Here is a 22,138-nt window from a genome sequence, read left to right as displayed (position 1 = left end):
CTCTTGACATGCAGCTCAATCTAGTACTGGGCAGGAGGTGGTGTTCTGAGAAGCCATTAGAAGAGTGCAGGGGCTGGATTCAAGTCCTTCACACCACCCAGTCAGTGGCTGGGACAATACCCATCTGCACCGGAGAGACAGTAAAATCCTCACTGGCAAGCATCTAAATGACCAACTGGTCAGGCTAGCCTGGGAAAGACTCTTCTCAGTGACCTTGGTCATCTGCATGGGCTTCCCCGCCCGGGGCATACGTGCTGATGAAAGAATACATGCTGGGAGCTGTTTCCTGTTTTCAAATGGGCAAATGCCCCCCGCCCCACTCCAGTGCAGACAGCTGCATCATTTTAAGGGTCCGTAACTCTCACTTGGCGGTTTGATTCCGAGTGCAGCACCTTGAAGACACTGGCCTCCCCCTGACTCGCCCCCACGTTTCAACACTGTGCTGGTGGGGTGCCCGAGGCAGGGACAGCAACCAAACTCATTCTAACCCTCAGAACAGAATGTTCCCGCTCCCGAGAGAGAGAGAGAGAGAGAGAGAGAGAGAGAGAGAGAGAGAGAGAGAGAGAGCGCTTTTGTATTCAGGGGGTGGACAGCAGGAGCAACAAGAAGAAAGCTGCCTGAGCCGAGGCCCAGGAAGACTGGGTGCTCAAGAACAATTCACATGGCATGGTGAAGAGGACAGGACTCGCAGGCCCTGGGGCCACCGGGCGGGTGAGAAAGAGAGCGAGCGCAGTTGGAAGCCAGATCACTGCTACACAATGCAACCCGTCCCCACATCCCTTTCCGGCCTGGGGAGGAACCACCTGCGAGTCCCACAGAGCGGACACCAGGACAGGCACTCCCGTCGAGCAGGACGAGGGGCCGGCCGGCCCAGATGGCAAGCCCTGCCTTAAAGGGGAAGTCGGTTCTGCAGCTGCACCACTTTCAAACACGCACACAAGGACTAGTCAAGTAACGGTTTTGGAATTTCAGTTCCACAGTGGAACGGGCTGGGCGGTCGACGGGCCTTGAATGGCGTGCAAGGCGTGCGAGCGAGTTCAAGAGCTCTGCACTTCCAGAGTGGAGGAGGCGGCAGTGCCGAGGAATGGACAGACCCCCCTCAACAGGGCCTTCAGCCTCAGGCCTCACAACCCCCCCTCCCCAAGCCAGCTGTGGCACTTGGCCCCCCCCTACTGGCAGAGACCCGCCACCGACTCCCTCGGCTCACCTTGAATGAATGAACGGGATGGACAAGGGCTATTTTAAAAACTGCATTTAATCAGAACCTCCCCTCGGCTGCAGTTTTCCTCTTACACAAAAAGCAATTAAGAAAATGGTTACAGGCGACGGAATGGAGCGTTGCACGGACACGTCATTGTCAACAGAAGTCACTCAATCTGGGGGTGGGGCCACCCCAAACCACAAAACATTCAGATGCGTTTAAAAAAAAAAGAAAAGGAAAGGAAGGAGTTCCTAGGCAGCTGACAAGAGGCCAACGGACTTCAGAATAGATGGACCTGCTCTCTTGATGCCGTTTCACCTTAACTACACTACAGGAGAGTGGGGCGGGGCTTAAAGCCCCCCATCTTTACAACGGAGACCCATCCTGGGAGATCTACCTTTCCCCCACTATGGGGACCCAGAGGAGAAAACCAATCCCCTCCAAGCAGCTGTGGCGCACGCAGGCACCCTCAACCTCAGCCCCTGACACGCTACAGAAAGCCACTTGCTTCTTCAACTCTACTGGAACACGTGTTGATGGGTGTGCACGACAGGGTGTCTCCTAAGGAGGGGGTCAAAAAAGTACTACTCCTGGCCAGAAGATCTTAGGACAAGAGCCACCATCCCAGCTCTGCAGAACTGCCGCCGCCATGGCAGGACGTGGAAGGCCCCCTGCGAGTGCGCCCCAGAAGCTCCGCACTCTCATGATGGGAGAGTGGGCTGCCCTCACTGCCGAGGGGAAGACTCGTCGGCACTAGTGTCCTGAGGGGGGAGGTGGGTTCTGCTAGCCAAGGATACCAGACAGCCACTCAAACCAGGCATTTGACAAGAGTCACACACCTCTCTAAAACACCGAGGGAGGAGCGGAGAGGGGGGACCCATCCCTCGTAGGCTCCTGGCCGGGCTTCGCTCCCGGTCTCCGGTTCTCCTGGCTCCACATTGGTAAGAAAGACAACTGTGTAAGAAAAACCCCTCCTTCAGTTCTGTGGCGGGGGTGGTGGGGGGGCAGGGGGCATGCCAAACGGTGGCAAGGCTGGCACCCCCACCCCCATCATGGTGACGAAGTTAGTAGGGTCCATGGGGGGAGGGGGAGGGGGAGGGGCGTACATCATGCCCGCGGAGCCAGGGGGCGGGGGCGGAGGAGGGGGCGGGGCCCCGGGGGGCAGCGGAGGCTGGACCCCTGGAGGCAAAGGCACCATGGAGGGGCTGCCTTGCATCTGCGGGGCCCCCGTAGAAGTTGCCGCCGCTGTTCCCTGCTGCTGCTGCCATGGAGGGAGGGCCCCGGTGCCAGCGCTCGTGGTGGTGGTGGTCGTCGTATCTAGGAGCAAACACAGCCCAGGGTCAGCCCAGGAGGCCGTGGCCAGCGGGGTCCCGAACTCCACCAAGTGGAGCAACGGCCGACCCCCTTCTCTCCCGCCAGGTCAAGGCAAAGGGCCAGCCCCACCCCGAGGCGCTTCCTGCCCCATGCAAAGAGCAGGCCCGCGGAGCATCTCCGAGGCATTAGGCCTGCAAGCCAAGGACCAGAGGGGAGGTGTCAACCCTTCAGGCCTGGGGGCAGAGCAGCAACTCTGGGTAGTCCAGACCTCACAAGAGGCTTGTAGCTGCAAACCAAGGGCAAAGGGAGAGTGGTGGGCAGGGACTGAAGGCCACGGAAGGAGAGGCAGCTTGGAGGCCCACTACTTCTCACAAGCCCCACACCAAGATGCAGGCAGAGGGGAGAGGAAGGGGCTGGCCAGCCAGAGCCAGAGCTGATGCTGGGAGTGGGGCCTGCTGCTGATCCCGGAAGGCCACTTCGGTGCCCTTCACGCATCGGGGCAGATAACCCCCCCCCCGCCGGGGCCTACCCAAGTCCCTCAACCGACGGTCACGGAGGTGCAAAAATAAAAGAAGTGCTCTTACTCACTTTGCTGCCATGGCAAGGGAGTACTGCTGCTGGGAGGCGGGGGTGGAGGCTGCTGCTGCTGCTGCTGCCATGGGGGGAGAGGACCAGAGGGAGGCGGGGGAGGCTGGCCACTGGGCGGAGGGGGCGGCGGGGGCATCATACCCATCGGAGGCGGCATCATACCTGGAAGGCCAGAAAGGCCGTTCAGCAGAAGCTGGGAAGAGCCTCTGCACCTGCCCCACCAGTGAAGAAGACAACCCTTGGAACAACGCTGCCGCGGGGAGAGAAAGCACTCACCTTTTCCTTGGAGGCGATAGACCCCAGAGCCCACTGGCGCATTGCCCAGGTACTGATCTTAAGGGAAGGAGAGACCGTAGCCTTAGTGACCGTTGGGAGGCACCAGGCCACACCCTGCCCAGGAAGGGAGGACAAGCCCCAAGGGCAAGCCACGCCCACACTTCGTCTGACCCCCCTCAACTTGCCCCACCCCGTGATATTCTGGATTGTACTCACCCATGTGGTGGGGCCCTGGGGGGCCGTGAGGGTGTGGTCCCTGGTTCATTGGCGGATTGTGAGGCTGTATCCAAGGCGGGGGGCCGTTGGGGTTGTGCTGCATGGGGTGACCCCCATGTCCTCCCATATTTGACATGGGGTGAGGAAAGTTGTGGGGGCCGCCAGGCCCTGCCGGCCCTCCTCCGCCACCGTGCATACTGTGGAAGGGCCGGTTTTCCGAGGGACCAGAGTTCATCCATGGTGGGCGGTTCTAAGAAGAGGGAGGGAGGATGAGGGGCTATTCCAAGCACGTAAGAGAGCACCACCCATCGAAGCTGAATCCCGCAGACCCACCCGCACTCTCCTGCCCTCTGGCTCCTGAATCTTCAGCAAGCATTATACAGTTCAAGAGCCACCTCAAAGAGGCGTGTTCTTTTGCAGCCCCGACCAAGTCCACACTGGCCTGGAACACAACAACAGCCGAGACCTTCCCCAACAGTTCTGCTGGCGTCCTGGCAGGGGCACAACACCGTCCTGCTAGCCAGGCGACTCCCTTTCCAAACACACAGGAAAGTCAACTCCCCCAAACACCCGCTTGCCCGAGAGGAAGGCCTTCCCTTGGAGGGAGGTGTCCAGTCACTCACAGGGGGCGGCTGGTTGTTTCCTGGCCCCGACGGTCTCGGGCCACTTTGCAGGGGTGGGTTGGAAGGTCCCGAAGACGACCCCACCGAGGACGGGACGGGGGCCTCTCCCAGCTCAGCCATCAGAGACAAGTACTCCTTGTCCATCCGTGCTTTATCCTGCGCTGACTGGGGATCTCCGGGCCTGTAAAGAGGAAGAGCTCTGTCGGTGGTGAACTGAGGCCACCACCCTATGAAAAGCAGACTGCTAGAACTCCCAAGGCCCATAGAGGGCAGCCATCACACGAGTTTAAATACCGCACAGGAGAAACAGTGGTCAGGGCTGTGGTTCGAGTAGGCCCAGGCAGCCTTGACCCTCACCGGCCTCAGCCCCAATCAATTCCGCAACAGCTGGAGAGCCCAGGTCGCCAACCCCTGGTGAGTGCACTCCCCAATGATGGGTGGGCCATATGCTCACACACAGACAACTCACCAGCGACGCCACCATACTTCAACAGCCAGATGCTTACAAGCTAGGACATGGGGGCAAGGTGTGCCTGCCACTCAGCCCCAGCAACACCGTCTCAGGCCACCACATGAGACACTTACCGGGCAAACTTGCAGTCCGAGGCAATGTGGCCAGCTCCTCCACACTTGGTGCACACCGTGGTGTTGGTGATGCTACGTGTCTCCGTGTTCTGCCAGGGGCGCAGAATCCTGAAGAGGGACGGCAGTCAGACCAGAAGGACAACCAAGAGGAGACTCTTCCCACCAGGCAAAACCAGAACAGCACCCATACGCACCTGTTGTCATCCTCACGCAGAGTCCCGTTCAGGCGGGCCAGCTCCCGCAGCTGCATCTTGCGCAGGTCGTTCTGGTCCTCTGGCGTTTCAATGCCTTGCTTCAGGATGTTCCGGATCTAGGAAAGAGAGACAAGAGAGACACAAACAGCCGCATCACTCCACAGAACCAAGAAACAAACATTCATCTGCCTTCCCAGGGACACCAGGGGCTGCCAAAATACGGAACAGTTTCTAGTGGATATGTTTTCCTTGCTGTCGTTAATCTGTTTACATTATTATTATTATTATTATTATTATTATTATTATTATTATTATTTGTTTACACAGTCAGACAGGTGTTATTGACTGGTTTGTTTTATCCAGACATCGAGTCCTTCCCAAGGACCTGGGACGGCTAAATTTTATTATTAATGTTGTCGCTGTTATTATAGATATCGTCGCAGAATATAGGCTGTTCCCAGTAATGTTGCTTTTTGTAACTGACTGATGGCGATTTCTGTGGCCCCTATAGCGTTGAAGTGCTCTTCAAGTTGTTTTGGAATTGCACCTAGGGCGCCAATTACCACTGGGATTATTTTGGTCTTCTTCTGCCACAGCCTTTCAATTTCAATTTGTAGATCTTTGTATTTTGTTATTTTTTCTATTTTTCTTCTTCTGTTCTGCTATCCCCTGGTATTGCTATGTCAATTATTTTAACTTGTTTTTCTTTCTTCTCGACTACAGTTATAATATCATCATCATCATCATCATCAGTTTGATTTCTATACCGCCCTTCCAAAAATGGCTCAGGGCGGTTTACACAGAGAAATAATATATCAGATGGATCCCTGTCCACAAAGGGCTCACAATCTAAAAAGAAACACAAGATAGACACCAGCAGCAGTCACTGGAGGTACTATGCTGGGGGTGGATAGGGCCAGTTACTCTCCCCCTGGTCAATAAAGAGAAATGACACATTATTAAAGGTGCCTCTCTGCCAAATTAGCAGGGTTTGCCAAGTTAGCATGAGAGAGTTCAATCGCCCACTTCTATACCTGCTCACAGATCATTAAAGCACGCAGTGCATTGAGGCACGCGAGAGGCCTTTGAGCTGCAAGCTAACTCTAGAACACTTAGAGAATCAATACGGAAAGAGTCAAAGGTATCAAAGAACAAATTCGATGTCTGTCTGAACTCTTCCACTCTCGTTCTGCAGCCCTGGTATGCTGCCGAACTGGCTAGATTCGGTTACTGATGATGGTAGGAAATGCTAAGAAGGAATTCCCCATCCCAAGCATTTTTTACACCAACGCTTCTGGAAGGCAGATTTCCCCCTAGGTACTCTACTAGTCTTCCGTGCCCCATCAGGGAGGAGAGATGGAGCTTAGCAACACTTGCAGATTTGAACCAACCCAAGGATGTGGGCCTCCAAACTGTGCTAATGGCGAGAGGCAGAGACATCTGAAAGTTTCAGTGATCTTCTATTACTAAACATCTGAGAAGTCCCTTTGGAAGGAAGCAAACTGGCAGACAACAGAATTCCTGGGGCACCTCTTCCTGTTGTCACTGGACTTATTTGTATATGTTTAAGCATCATCTGGAATTATCACTGAAATGAGACTGTGCTAACCAGCTCTTACAGCAATCCTGAGGTTGGTATTTAAATGAGACAGCTGGGCTAACAGGATGGTGTCCCAGGGCATTATCTAAAAGCAGATGACCCTAGAATATTGCTAAAATTAAGCCGGTCTGGTCATGGTCAACGTGCCTGGGACGTTATGCACACCACCTTGAGTGACAGAGTGGAAGAAACGTAGGACAGAAGCATGAGAAAGAGTACCCCAAAGGCTCTCTCATGACTCTGCTGCTCTGGGTGTAGCCAACTGCCATATTTAGGATCAGGAGGGAGTCTCCTTTCCCAGGCTGCCTAATAACTACCACTTTTTTGGGGGGGCGCTTTTCCTCTCTTCCTGCTTCTATCCCTGCAACGTGCAGCTTGGCTCACTTACAAGAGCTCCCTGGAACCATCTGCTCAGAATGTACCTTTTCTGTCTAATTTCTTCTTTGCTTGTTGTGACTTATTGTGGCCTGGACTGCATGTGACTCCTGGAGGCTGGGCCAGGCAACTCTCTGGCCCCTGCACTGGCCCAGAGGTGGGCCCTTTACCTGTTCCACAGCCTTCTTCACGTTCTCCATGGAGTTCGCAGTGACCAGCGCGTGCAGCGGCTCGTCCTCGCCAGGCAGCATCTGGCCATCTTTCCGCCCCACCTTCCCTTCTTTCACAGAGCCTTTGCCTCTGATCATGATCTTGGCGGTGCACTCTTTCTCAATGTTCTTCAGTGTGTTCCCTCTGGAGAGAAAAATACCCCAAAGTGAGTTAGTGGGGGCGGGGCAGGGTCTGCCTTCAAAGGGGGAGAGAGAGAGAGAGCGCACCACCACGGCTCCAGACAAGCCTGGGAGCTCAATTCCATGGCCCTGAATTCATCTGTATTGAGGCAAAGAGTGTGGCACAGAACAGGCTCTAGGCAGGAGCCCTGGTCTGAACTAGAATTAAAATCTCAAAACTATTAAAACCCAAAATACTGTGGAAAAGTGGAAATACAAAATATTCCCAAGATGCTCCACACCCATTTACTGGTGAATTCACTAAGTAGTAACAGCAAACCATTCAACTGGGCATTTTTCTGGTTAGAGAGAAAAGCACGCTAAGTAGAAGTAGGGCTTGCACTTCAAATGTTACACCACTTAACGCCGCCACCACATGTCACAAGGGAAGGCTTTGAAGGAGGACTAGGCCTCATTCAGAGCAACTGCTGGGAGGGTGGGCCTCTCCTAATAAGGGCGAAAGCCCTGGAGAAACAAAACAGAAGGACTAATCCAGAGGACTGGGTGGCCACTACACTCACAGCCACCTACAGAAGAGGAGAAAGCCTCTTCTTGAGTTTTTCTGGCCCAGGAGTGCCCTGAGAAAGCAAGCTGGCCTTTAGAGGCCTAGGCTTGCTCAGCTCTTATAGGGAGGGTTTTGCCACTCCCCCCACCCCCAGGAATCTTATATGGAAAGAGTTGTTTGCCCCACATTAAAATAAAGTGGATGGTGACAGACACCTTTGAATCCCTTGCATTCAAGGAGTCGCCCCAGTGAACTCTCCCCATGTTCTGGCAGGAGCTGTGGTGCAACATTTCCCACAACCACCCACAGCTGCCCTAGCTTTCGATTCTTGACCCCTGCAAACACCTTGCCGTCAACCAGCCTCCACAGAAGAAATGTACATTCTTACCTGGGTCCGATCAGAAGTCCAACGAAATTAATCTCAGGATATTCGTCCTGCGGGATCATCACTTTGTCACTCACTCGGGTTGCTGGAGGTCTGAGAAGGATTAGATGCCAAGTATGAAGACCTGGTTGCGAACCACAGTGAACCCAATAGCCAAGCTCATGTGGCACTGGTTAAGACAGGAATTTTCTTTGGATATAGGAGCCAGCCCAAGAATTTAGGAACAATGGACACTTGGCAAAAGTACCAGATGTGGCGATCAATGTTGGGGGTAAACGGGCTTCTCTTTATCCCCTTTACAAGTAATATAACGGGCCTGCGTGGGACAAGTAAAGCTTTTAGCAAGCAACTCTACCTCTGAATATCCTAGTTTAGGCGCTACAGTTAATTTTCTAGGTGCCATGGCTCCCTGGCGCCTGGGATTTGTCAAACCCTGCATTAAGAGGCAGGTCTGTGGCACCAGCCTCAGTACAGAGCATGAGGGCCAGGCAGCGGACAGGCCAACCTGGGCTCCTCTCCCTGACTTACTTGTAATCAGCTGGTGGCTTGAAGTCCGGATTGAGCGCCACCATCTCCGTTATCAGGTTGTGCCTCTCTTCCTCCAGCTTCTTGCGGGTCCGGAACTCGCGGGTGTTCAGGCGCTTCCCCTCGCTGTTGTAGATCGGCTCCGGAGAAGGAGACCTGGGGGGGAACAACTCAGTGACTCCCCAGGCAGCTGAATGCTCAAGGCCACTTATTAAGCACAGGTTCCCCTCAACTCTAGCGCAATTTAGAAAAAAATTAAAAGAGACCACAGGAAAGGAAGGTGTAAACTCACTCATGCCCATTAATGTCACAGGGACAAGGCGGCTGTAGCAAACCATGGCCTGCTACCAGGAGGGGGGGAAAACTGGGGTGTTTTATTTGGGGGGAGGAGGGGTGTAGAAGAGGGAGTGGGGTCACACACAGCCATGACAGGACCTTTGCCATGAGTGTGCCTGTCGTTAAAAAGGGGAGGGGGGGCAGGGAAGATGGAGAAAGTTGATTCACACAGAGAACAAACTTTCCAACTTCATTAATTCCATGGAGCCAAACATTTAGAAAGAACCCTGGTGCAGGAGGTAAATCAATAAAGAATTATTCAGGTTAACTCTGGACTTTTTTAAAAAAAACATCAGAACAGTAACATGAACAGGTTAAGTTTCTAGCAGACTCTTTCTGGCAATCCAAATTAAGACTAATTCACTGGCACCACGTTGGACGGGTCCTGGCTGCTCTCCTGGCTTTCCCTCCACTTTGCTGGCTGCATCAAAGCCGACTCAACCTGTTTACTGTGTCTGAGGGTCAGAGAACAGGGGTGGGTGCAGGCTGAATGAGCCCCCCCTGCCCCCACTTCATGGCACAGTCTGGGCCTGTAAACTGCTAGAGGCAGATCTGCTGTCTCCGTGCGGCTTAGGAGCCCAGGGGTTCTACCAAACAAAAGGGTTATCACTAAAATTAAAAAGAGTCAGTTTGATTTTACCACAGCTGCACTTGCGGTAAAAAAAAGCCACACGCCTAGAACTCTGTTTAAGTTTATGGACCTTTCCCCAAACGTATTGAAATAAAAATTTAGAGTTAGCTGCAAGAAGGGAAGAGATATTGATCATGTTATAAAAAAATACATCCTTGAAGTAATGAAAGACCTAAAGCTTGGGTTTTTAGTTAGACAAGCTTTCTTCCTAGCTGGTTAAAGGATTGATTAGAGTCAGTTGATCCCAATGTCTTCTCAGCCTGAAGTGAATCATCAACACAAGAATATGAAATAAAAAGGTCAGGTTTGGTCAGGAGTAATCATGTCTAAGTTACACCTCCATTTCTAGGACCTGAGAAAGCTTAGCAGTCCCAAAAGGCATGTGAATCAATTCCAACCCCCAATCCACATTTACTAGCTAGTAAGTCATTTTAAACACAAAGACATGTATAATTAATAAATTGCTTGATCCCAAGATTAAACCTTTAGAAAAGAGTTTCAAGCTGAAAGTATTTAACAGGGTCATGCTTTCAACAGTAAAAGCCCTTTTGCAAGTGAGACAATTCATTCTTTTCACTGTTATGTTAATGGTATCGGATCTTTTTAACCAGGATGGTCTCATTCCGAGAAAGGACTGTTCAAACATTCTACATATGAAGACCACAAAGAAGCAATGGCATCCTCCACCCCCAGTTCAGCATTAACATTCACATGAGAGAAACCTCTTTGGCCAGCTGCCCTGATTCATTCTTCTCAAGCACAAAAGGAAAGCATGTAAATCTATTCCCAGCAAGAATGAGTTCACCTGTCAAGTTTAACCTAAAGCCCCATTATCATGGTTAAAAGAAAGAGCCCCAAAAAGCATTCCTTAGCTGTTCTTTGCCTATGTGAGGATACGCAACATGGTACCCCAAGAACTAGAGTTGAGATCCCCGTTTCTTTCAAGGCCTCCAAAACTACTGGCAGCCTCATGACATTTACTGCCCCAAATGGCAACTTCAGATGGGCTGGATTTAAGGAAAAAATGGGTTTTTAATGTACTCCACTCTCAAGATCTAGTTTACAAGTTGTGTAACATGCCAACACACAAACCCCAGTTTTTACCTTCTGATAAGTAAATTAATGCTGACAAGCCAATTAAAAAAAAACCACACACACAACTTGTTGTTTTGTTGGATGACACTTGAAGCCCAAGGAAACCACAGGTGTCGAATTTCGCACACTGCAGGTACAGTACTGCCTGGGCCCCAATTCCCAAGATACTGGCCAATGCTGTGTAGTAGCTGCTACCAAAGAAACTTGGTTAGTACCCATCTGGTGTAAAGACCATGCTCAGCCGCCACATGGAAAGCACTGTAAAATCAGCGGTCAGAAAAAGTCCCCAGGCTGCTGTCAGGCTCAGGGCTGTGCTGAGGATTCCTCAGTGTGAACCTGTGAGAAAGACCTCTGAACACCTGGACCCATACCAGCACTGCACATTGTTTAGTAGGTTGGCCACCATAAATATATATATATTCTTAAATCAGGTTAATAGTAATGACAATCTACAGGCTTAGGAATCTCACACCAAGGATGGAAGCTGTATCCCTTTCTGGTTTCACCTTCCCCCTAATAGTAAGCTCTCAGCTACCACGTCTGTCAGACAGATTACTGAAGGCATTTCATTAGGAAGAAATTTCATTGAACTGACATTACGATGCCACCAAAATTTTATTGAAAAAGGTAAAAAGTGTTACTGTCAGCTGGTTAAAACTGTTTTCCCAACCTGTCCTCAGGGTTAGGGGGGATGCCCAGGTCTCCTGTGCGCAGTTTACGAGTCAGGTCTTCTATCTGCAGTTGCACTGGAAGAAACCAGGTTAGGAAAGAAAAAAGGATGGAAAAAAGACAATGTTACCAAAAAACATCTCAACTCGCAACATCAAAGCATGAAGAACTGGAGAATTTGCAAGGGACGACTGATACGTCAATATAAAAACCAAGAGACCCCACCATGTTATGCCAGTCAAATACGCTCATCAGAAATCCAGAAAAGACCTTCCTTGCTCTTACACTTATTTCTAGTGCATCTTCAAAAAGGATTCATCAGGAAGCAAAGCACATTTGAAAATCAGCAAAGGAGTTCTCTAGTCTGCGCGTCTGATTTCCAGCCTCTGAAGAAAACCAACCTGACTTGCTATTAACTGGCAGCGGTCAAAGACTTCCAGGGGAACGAGGGATATCACCAATTTCATAGTTATCATACTCATTTTAAATGTCTGAACAGTCCTGTTTTGATGGGGCCAATTTGAGATGAGATTTCAAACAAAAGATTCACACAGTTCATACCAGTTTAGCAAAGTCTTCTCTTTTTCTTGAGATTGCGGCTTATAGGACACGCTTCTATGTGTATTGGTTACCCTGGCTAACTAACACACACCAAACATTGAAATGCACCAGTAAGAGAAAGCTTAACATGCTTTAATATGCCGATTATCCCCTGCCGCACACAGACAATCAAGTAGGCAGTACTAACAGCAAATGTCAAACATTCAGCAATTGGCTTTTAGACTCAGAACATCACATTTCAATTCTTTGTTCATCCAACCGAGTGCAAGGTCATTATTAGGAGGTGCCCAGGTAGTGGAGACTATCAAAGGCAGAGCTGGTTTTGGGACGCAGCCCCCAAGCCCCTTGTTTTCAAGGCCCACTGACATCTCTCTGGAGTATGTGGCTGTGGACTGCAGATCAAAATACCACAAAGCAAAGATATACCCACATCTGTACTAATGAAAAGACACAGAGATAATAGAACATGCTATGTAATTAGGCATGTTGCCATGTGGTACTATTAATATCACTAGTTGACAATCCTGGCTTCAATAAATTCCCTCACTGGCGAGAGAGAACATCCCATACACAAATCCTCTTCCTCCAAGTATTACAGAGAACTCAGGGAAGGTTTCTTCTTCCACACCAAGTTTTGGTGCAGGTAGAAGCCTAGTGTGGGATGACCTCTCCCTGCATCGAAGTACTCTGGCACTGGTGGGGTGTGTGTGTCAGCAATGTACACAAAACGGCTTGCTACTGAGCCATTGTGGACTCCTGAGACCAGTGTTTAACCAATACTGAGAACACAGGGGACACTTTAAGAGCATTATAATCCCTTAAGATCAAGACGTTCCATAGGGATGAGTACAACTGTTAAAATAGAGCACACCCTTTGCTCACTGGCATATAGAAAACTAAAAAAGATTATCCTCCCAGGATCCCATGAGTACTTCTGCTAATACAGAATTCAGTGACTGGCATCCTAGTTAATTTAGCTGGATAAAGTTCTATTGAGATTTAGTAATCCTGCAGAGAAACTCTTGAGGAGTACCACTGAGTAAGTGTCAGGCAGTGAGTAGAATGGTGCATCTGGAATTCCAGATAAGGGTGGAGTCTTGTTCAGGAGGTCCACGAGAGACAGGCTACGTTCTCATCAACCTAGCTGTCCATTTGTCCATCCAGTCTTTTCAACAAGGAGATCAATATTAAATAAGGGGATGAATTTTGTATGCACTCCATACACAAGTTAATCTTTTCACATTGTTCAGATTAAACAGTGTGGGTATATCTTTGCTTGGTGGTATTTTGGCTCAGTTTGAATAACCCCTCCTCGTCCCCCCTCCCAGCTGAATTCTGGAGAAACGGTCCCAACTTCACTACACCAGTTCATTAAGTTAGTGGAGCACTCATTTCTCAAATCTTCACATAGCATGAGAATTCTGGCCTTTTCTATCCCTTCACTGATGGGGCTGTTTCAGCTGGAGCCTGATAGAGCTGCTCAAGGAATTGCCTTTCAGATTTTTTAGAAATGCACTTCTAAATCCAGTGGCTTAACATCAGAGACTGCTTTCTTACAGTCAGCTTTCCCAATCAACCATTCTCCCTCATTGCCCAGCAGTTCTGCTACCCATTCAGCACAGATTGTGTTATTTTCAGGCAGAGGTTAAGCTCAAGACAATGCAATCTGTCTCTTGGTTATACTGAGATAATGCTAGGTCTATACTGAGGTAAGCTAAAAGGCAACTCCAGAAATGTCAAGAAAGGGGCACTTTCTATCATGTAAGGAAGTCGTGCAGAAGAAACCAGCATCACCAACCTCCAGGAAGTGGCACACCTTTCCAGAATAGGAAATTAGCCTGACTCGGACAGAACATTAATCTGTGCTGTATAGAAACTACTTTAATGACCTGAAAATAGTCTAGTAACAGGCTCAGCAGCAGCCAAGCAGCTCTTGATAGTTGACTGTGATATCAAAATCCTAAGTGATTTGTGCACAAGAAAGGCGTTAAAAACTTAAATTTGCAATCCTAAAATGAACTGGGATGAAACATTAAGGCAGTCACCCCAAACCTTGCTTTATTAAGAAGGCAAGGGGGAGAGAGAGCAATATCTGAGCACACTTGGATGATTTCTGCCAGAGTATTGATCACTATTCACAAGCAAAGTTAACATTCACACCACATTTCCTAGTACAAGTTGAAAAGATGTCTTCGCCCCCCCACATAAGTACATTGACATTTGCCTCTCCCACAGTTTCACAGTTAACAGTTCCAACACCACAATTCCTATAGAACCAAGCAACATCCCTTTCCCAGCAATGGTGTACACGGAGCACAGAGGCCCAAGCTAACCCAACACCCTCAAAGCGCTTGAAGATGCCAAGAATCTGAAGTGAGAGGACACTTTCTCCTTCTTTTGAGTGGCATCAAAAATCTTCACCACCTGGGAGACCATTTGGGCTTCCAAGAATTAGAATAGTAATGTAAGAGAAAGTCAGAGGCGAACCGTGGTCAGGCTGGTTTGCAATGTTTTGCTGTGAAAGTGGTACTTGCTTCCAAACAATACAGCTTGAAAGGAGACTCTCATGTTCTCCGCAAGCAAGGGGTCTGCGAAGCTAACAAGAGACCTGGCTGATTATAGAGTTTACTGGCCAATTCAGTGACTTTCAGCAAGTTTTCATTCCCCGTCGCTTCCTTAGCACTTCTACTGTGCCTGTGGAGGACACTGTTTCAGTCTCACAGGACAGGGAGCTGGGATGGAGCCACAGTTCACTCTAGGCAGAGATGTGAATATTATCTATTTTAAGTACTGAAAACAAGGTCACAATAACCCAAGCTTTTGAAAGCAGACATTTTAAATGCCTCCAACACAAAACAGACAAGAACACTCTCTGGATCAACACTGACATGAACAAATGAAAGGAAAAACACAAATATTTACCTATATAAGCTCTCTCTTGTTCACGGGTAAGCCCAGGAGGGATGACTGTGGGCATGCCAGGAATAACAGTCTTCTGGTCCATGGCATCCTGATTCCATCTGCTCCTCTTCCTCTTCTTATTTGGGAAATCTACAGATACATAGATTTCTTTTATAGGAACAGTTATTACACGCCAAGGTTCAGCTTCTCCTGAGCCACAACTAGCACTGCCCAAGCACTTCTTGCATCTCCAAACCAACAAGGCGATCCCAGTCCTTTCCCAAATCAAACTCCCACAGGATGGCTTCACTGAACACATGGATGGACTGTTTGAGTTCTCACAACCAGGGAATCAACTCTTGGTTCCTCTGGATTTTAATCTCATCCCACTTTATGTATGCTGCATGCTCAGGGCAAGTCATTTCTTTCTCTGTGTATGTTATCTGCCGATTTAAACATTGTATGTTAACCCTAATAAAGGTATCATGGGGACATCTGGAACCATACACACCCCTTTCTGAATGTCTACTTATCTCACAGTTCAAATGTGAAAAACCTATGCCCAGAGAGACTCTCTATTCAATTAGCCCCTCTCTAACAAGGCTTAGTCAACTCTGAGCCAACCAAGCCACTAAACAGCACGGCTAATTAAGTACAGAAAACATGCACATCAACTCTAACATAACACAGAAGAAATATAGAATCAATTTATTGTGACAGAATGTTTCAATAGGGCTACAGGAACCTCCTACAAGCGTTTTTTGGCTCTAGATCAGTGACTTCTCCTCATTCACTTCCACTATAGTGTCTGAAGCACGTGTCGTCAGCAGCATGCTTGCTGTCTTCTTTTGCTAACATGTCTGCATTTCAATTTCTCTGAATGCACGGCCAGGTATTTTAAGGTATGTGTTTAACTTTTTAGAGGGTTGACACCAGATGACCACCAAGAGCAACACACTCTTAGTAGAACCACAGGTTCCTTAAGGCACCTTGTTCTATTTCAAGATTTACAAAGCGGGTTCTTCTGGAAAATGTTGAAATCCACAAAGAATTAAATGCCCTTAAAGTCAAACTAGGGAGAAAAGCAGTCTTTCTGCAAAAGCAATCTGCAGTCTTCTGTAGCAGGCCTTCTGCAAGCAGGCTTCCTTTTTCTTCCATGGCCAGAGGAAACTAGCTTCAACACTTCCAGTGGCACCAGCGTTCCAAGTTACACAATTCCTTCCAAATCTGCCCATGACTTAACTATGCCTCTCAACACAATGCTTCAGTCCCATGCCTCTTCTATTCCTCTTAGTGACTGCTCAACTACAAGGCTCCTGCTGCCCTAACACCCTCTTCCCTATTATAGACAAAAGAGAGCTCTGCATGCGCCTTGCACTCTTTTTTGGTGGGGTCGGCATGCTTCTGGAACCTTCCCCACCCAGACGACTCAGTGTGAGTCGCACAAATATTGTTCATAAATAAGTGTGGTTCATTCACACGTTCCCCACAGTAGCCATATCAGCATTCTGTAGCAAAGAGAGAGAGAGACCCACAGCACTTGCCACATTACATTTCTTAGCACTGCAGAATTTCTTACAGGCAAAATTATTCTTTATCAGACACATAAGGACTGACTGCAGATGTTAAATGTGGTCGGAAAAGGGTGTGCATGATCTAAAATAAACCAGCCAAACCAAGTGAGCTTTGCTCATACACTTTGCTATCGCACAGTATCTCCCATGAATATTGACCGAGTAGAATGAAATTAGTTTGTGTTTACAGCATAGTTCTAGAAGCCAAGTTCAAACATCAACGTGACCTCCCAGACCTGTTTTCTTTCTCTTTTTTTTTTTTGGGGGGGGGGGGTATGGAAAAGAGAAGAGATGTAGAAATACATTGTGTTGTGATATATAAAGCAAAACACTCTGGTTTATTAAGATCATGCATTTTGATTATGAATGTATATATCTACATATAAGCACTATGCTAAACTCCCTTAATGTAGTATATTCATGGTACGTATATATGTGTGTAATTTATATGTGCTCTCCTTGTATAAAGCTACGCAAAAAGTAATAAATGATGCCTTTATTCTGCAAACATAAAAACTTTTGCTAGCTCCTCTTGAAACATTCCCCAATGCTGCTCGAGAGTCTCACAGGACAACCCACAGCAATGAGTAGGGGCTTTGCTTGCTCTGTGCTGTTCTCTATTAAGAGCAACTTCAGGCCTTGGGTTTTGGCCCTCAGAGGTCAAAGCAAGGAAAGAGTGTTGGGCTATGCCACATTTCAGCTAGCAGGATGTTAGTTTAAGTCAGGGCTGCACAACCCAAATGCCCTGGCGGGCTGGAACCAACCACGACATGGTATATGAGGGCCAAAGTCAATTTTCAGCACATTAATACATCACAATTAATTATTACATATATTAATGAAAGCAGTTATTAGTTGCTGGTGGATCTTTTCCCTTTGTCAAGGGACCTACAATTTTGACTAGAGACACTGGCCAAAAAATAGGCCGTTTTCCTGTTCAGTCACTGTAACTGACTCAAAGAGTGACTGTCTGCCTTTCGAGGGTGCTGTTGCTGCAAGATATACCTGCAGGCCAGCCAAAAAAAACCCCGTGGGCCAGTTCTTATGTTGTGCAGGCCTGGTTTAAGTCATATTAGGGTATTTTTTGGCCTCTGTTTGAAAGAGCAAGACACCTAATGGCACAACGAGGAAATGACTTTATTAGCAAGCCAGAGGTTGCTGGATGAATACCCGCTGGTATATTTCCTAGACTATGGGAAACTCCTATATCGGGCAGCAGCGATCTCGGAAGGGTAAACCCCTCCTGTATTCTACCAAAGACAACCTGGCTCTGTGGGTGCCAATAGTCGAAATCGACTTGATGGCACACTTTACTTTGAAAGAGCATGTACAAAAGCCAGATTTCTCTAGTAACTGTGGACTCTCGTACCAGATGTATACCAATGTCAAGACTGCACAGGGAAGTCCACAACAGTGACATGTAACATCACCTATGTGTGCATGAGCATACACACACCACTTTCCACTACACATGTATGCTCAAATCAGTTTGCCAATAAAAAGGCCGAGAGTACATCCTGCAGCACGAGCCTCTTTGGGAGACAGTATTTGTCCAAGAAGTGGGGGGAAAATACAATACAATATAAAGTTATTTACTACAACTTAAGACTGCAATCCTAACTTGCAAAACTTGCATATTTAGTATTGCATCACAGGGAGGACAGCGCCCCACTGGGCCTTAGCCCCAAGTAAACATGTACACAATCAGGTTGTGAGACTGAAACACCCACATAGCCCAATCACGTGCTCTCAATGAGCAAGGATAACTCGAAAGTTTAGCAAGGAGGCAGTGGGTTCTCTCCCCCACAGAATCTTTCCTGCAAAGGATGAGGAAGTTAAGTCATTGTATTTAACAGTTCTATAACCTGAGTTAATTATTTTAAAAGTTCTGTTCTTAAAGGTGGCTCATTCATTAATTTGTGTATCCCAGCAACAAGCTAGGTCAGAATATCATCAATTACCTTACTTCTACCAGCATTTATTTATTTAACAAATTGTTGAGCTAATTGGTATAGGAAAATCCTCACTCCCCTAATACCCACTCCACCACTCTCCCAAACTAGTCACTTTAGAGTGGGACACCACAAGTTCGGCCCTGCAGCCATTTTTGGACTACAACTCCCATCATCCCCAGCCACAGCAGCCAGTCATCAGGGATTGCGGCACCTTTAGTTCAACATCTGCGTGAGGCCCAAAGTTCTGCAGCCCAGCTCCAGAGTCAATCTGATGGACCCGGGGTAGTGGTGGGGAGAAGATTTATTTATTTATATATATTTTTTCATACTGCTTTTCTTTCCTAAGGCATCCCAAGGCAGTTGACAAAAGTCCACACACAATACCTGCTAACTTGACAAAGAGGCACCTTTTAATGTGGTGATTCTCTTTATTTAACAGGGGGAGAGTAACTGGCCCTCTCCACCCCCAGCACAGAACCTCCAGTGACTGTTGCTGGTGCCTATCTTGTGTTTCTTTTTAGATTGTGAACAGGATTGTGGACAGGGATCCATCTTATTTATTTCTCTGTGTAAACTGCCCTGAGCCATTTTTGGAAAGGCGGTATAGAAATCGAAAATTTTAAAATGTGATATTTATTTATTTGATTTTTATATCGCCCTTCCAAAATAGCTCAATAAATAATAATAATAAAATAATAATAAATAATGCAATAATTATAGAACCCCACGGAAACCACTTTTAAAACCCTAAAAGCCACCGAAGACCAAGAGAAGCCCACCCCCGCCCCCAATGCCCACGCGCCACGTGTGGATCCTCGACACGCGTCTCCACCCCCACCCCGGACTTGCCTTGGTTGCCGGCCCCGGCCTGGCCGCCGTCGTCCTGCGAGTGGAGATGGAGGTGCTGGGGCGGCTGCTCGTGGCCCATCTGCGGCGGGGGCGGCGAGGGGAAGCGGTACTGGCCGTACTGGGGGCCCTGCTGGGGCTGCGGCTGGGCCTGCGGGGGCGGCGGCGGCGGGGGCTGCTGCGGGGGCGGCTGAGGCTGCTGCGGCGGCGGGGGCGGCGGCGGAGGAGGGGGCGGCGGGGGCGGCGGCAGCGCGGCGAAGGGGAAGGCGGCGGCCGCCATGAGGCTGGGGATGGCTGGCTGCGGCTGGGCCTGCGCGGGGCCCGGAGGCGGCGGGGGCGGCGGGCCCTGCATCACCAGGCCCGGCGGAGGGAGCGGATAGCCGGCCTTGCCCGGCGGAGGAGGCGGAGGCGGGTGGAGCTTCCCCAGCGGCGTCGCGTTCGCTCCGGTCGCCATAGGCAGATCAGCGCTTCGGAGCGCCTAATGGCGGCGGCAGTTTCGCGAACCTTCCACGCCAAAGCCTCGCCTCACAAAGGCGGCGGCCGCCTACTGGCCGAGGGCGACGTCGCTCAACCGCCCGCGCAAGACGCGGTTGGACTGACGTCACACCGTCCGCTCCGCAGCGCGCAGCAATTGGGAGGTTCCGCGGAGCCGGGAAGGGATTGGCGCGGAGGCACCAATGGGCGGGGCGGGGCCTCGTTGGGCGCATCCGCTGTCGCTCCAAAGGAGAGTGCGTCGCACGCTGCACGGATTGGGACGGAGCACGGTGGGCGGGAAGATTGGTGGGAACCAACGTATAGAAAGGGAGTGAGGGCGGAGGGCGGGTTCCCGAGGTGGAAAGCCGAGCTCTGATTGGCTGAGCTGAGTGGCCCCGCTGAGAGCCCTGGGGGGGGAGCTTAGTAGGCATCTGCTAGAGATGAGCATTCGAGGGTGGGATGTGACGTCGATGCACCTCTTACTCCTATTGGGCAGGGTAGCCGCGGGGAGTTTTGATTGGCAGACCTCCGCGCCCGGCCTCCCACCGCAGTGGTTGTCTCCCCGCCGCCATTTCAGAAGCATAGACTACAACTATGCACTATAACTAGACTGACAATTCAGTTGACTGTAGAAAAGTTTTCCTGTTTCGTTTTGATGCCGTTTTGTACTTTCCTCGGGGCGGCAACGTCAGCCTCTAGGACTGCTTCAGCAGTGCTTTCAAACAGATCAGTGGAAATGACCTCTCTCGCCTTTTCTTCTTTCTTTCCTTCCTCCTTCACATTGAGTCAAGGTCATTTAGTCACATTGCACCTCCAGCCGAGCTATCCCCAGCCCAAATCCAGTCCACCATAGCACGCAACAGCCGCCTAGGGCTCCAGTGACTAACATTGCACGCAGCTTCTGTACTTTAATTGTAGCAAGACACGCAGCGTGTCAATGTAATGAACCAAATAAGACGACCCTGTAAGCCATCCCGGAAATTACACAGCATAATATAAAATATCAGACTCCAAAAAGTGTATCTAAGCTGCAACGTATAACGAGGCTTGACTTGGGATCTTGATAGAGAAACCTGAAGATGAGGGACCAGGGCAGCGTCTCTGCTCTCTGCCAACTGTTCAGCAAATTCTATAGGACTCTGAAAGTTGAAATGTGTATATCCTGTTTTCTAACAAAAACTTACAGTCAGCATTCGAAGCTTCGGACAAAAGCTAAATTACCTAATTTTAATTACCCTTGTTTCCCACAAGGAGTGTGAGCTGTAAAGGGGGGCAGGCTCATGATCTCTCCTGAATTAGGCTGGGAAGATGCTATAAGTCCAGATGATGTCCCCTTTTTTTGAAAGGGAGAAGGCTTCAGCAAGGGGTAGCAGAGACCGTTCCCTCTAAAGCGTGCACACGTTCACACATTTTCTGATGTCCGCTCAGTTAATTTTAGATAAAATTAACAAAGAGTCACCTTTTAAAAGCAAAGTGGCTTTTAAAAGCGGTGATTCTCTTTATTTAGCAGGGGGAGAGCAATTGGCCCCATCCAGCCCCAGCACAGCATCCCTCCAGTGGCTGTTGTTGGTGTCTTTCTTATGTTTCTTTTTTAGACTGTGAGCCCTTTGAGGACAGGCAGCCAATTAATTAATCAATTTCTGTATGTAAACCGCTTTGGGAACTTGGGTTGAAAAGCGGTATATAAACACTCATTGTATTCGTATCCCGCTCAGGTTGAACCTGGAAGGCCCCATTCTAAATGCACATGTGCACACACTGCCTTGATACTGCCACCCAGAACAAAACTCATTCTGCACACAGATGAAATTTTTTTTTAGAGAGGACACTGGTAGCAGCCCCGATGTAGGGGTTTATCTTATCCCTGGACATCGGATTAGTGGGGCAGAAGATGACAAATGAGCAAAGAGAGTCCCTTGTCAGGTATGGGCTCCATAAACAAAACAAACATGCTCCTTCTAACTTGTCCCCCTGGCTGGCTTCACAGCAATCAAAAAGAAGCATCTTCTTCACAGGTAATGCGGTATAGTGGTTAGAGTGCTGGACTAGGACTGGGAAGACCCAAGTTCAAATTCCCACTCAGCTGTGAAACTCACTGGGTTACCCTGGGCCATTCACTTATCTCTCAGCCTAACTGGCCTCACAGGGTTGTTGTGGAGATACACATATCCACAGACACCACCCAGGGCTCCTTGGAAAAAGAGCAGGATTGATTGATTGCAGTCAAGTCAGTGTCAACTCTTAGCGACCACACAGCGCAGAACAGAAATGTAAAAAAATAAAAAGAGATACAGCAGTGGGGGGGGGCGTTGCTAGGATT

General features: G+C 49.1%; 1 protein-coding gene across 7 annotated transcripts; it reads right to left on the bottom strand.

Annotated features, from left to right (window-relative positions):
- Positions 1–1,237: 1,237 nt before the first annotated feature.
- Positions 1,238–19,900, bottom strand: SF1 (splicing factor 1). 7 transcript variants are annotated; one of them, XM_053278030.1, is made up of 13 exons: positions 19,348–19,900; positions 14,991–15,119; positions 11,509–11,584; positions 8,780–8,932; positions 8,255–8,344; positions 7,143–7,326; positions 4,998–5,113; positions 4,804–4,911; positions 4,219–4,399; positions 3,596–3,845; positions 3,380–3,436; positions 3,104–3,265; positions 1,238–2,518 (listed from the first exon to the last, which is right to left on the bottom strand). In XM_053278030.1, exons 1-13 carry the CDS (start codon positions 19,796–19,798, stop codon positions 2,178–2,180), a joined length of 2,298 nt encoding a protein of 765 aa, XP_053134005.1. In that variant the 5' UTR covers positions 19,799–19,900; the 3' UTR covers positions 1,238–2,177. The 7 variants fall into 7 exon arrangements, with proteins under 7 accessions (XP_053134005.1, XP_053134006.1, XP_053134007.1 ...); XM_053278031.1 differs by having other exon boundaries at positions 3,100–3,265; positions 19,348–19,899; XM_053278032.1 differs by having other exon boundaries at positions 3,380–3,431; positions 19,348–19,899.
- Between the last annotated feature and the right edge of the window lie 2,238 nt (positions 19,901–22,138).

Source organism: Hemicordylus capensis, chromosome 14, assembly GCF_027244095.1.
Source record: "Hemicordylus capensis ecotype Gifberg chromosome 14, rHemCap1.1.pri, whole genome shotgun sequence".
NCBI classification, from domain to species: Eukaryota; Metazoa; Chordata; class Lepidosauria; order Squamata; family Cordylidae; genus Hemicordylus; species Hemicordylus capensis.
The sequence above is the reverse complement of the archived record's forward strand: the minus strand, read 5'-3'. Positions and strand labels throughout refer to the sequence as shown.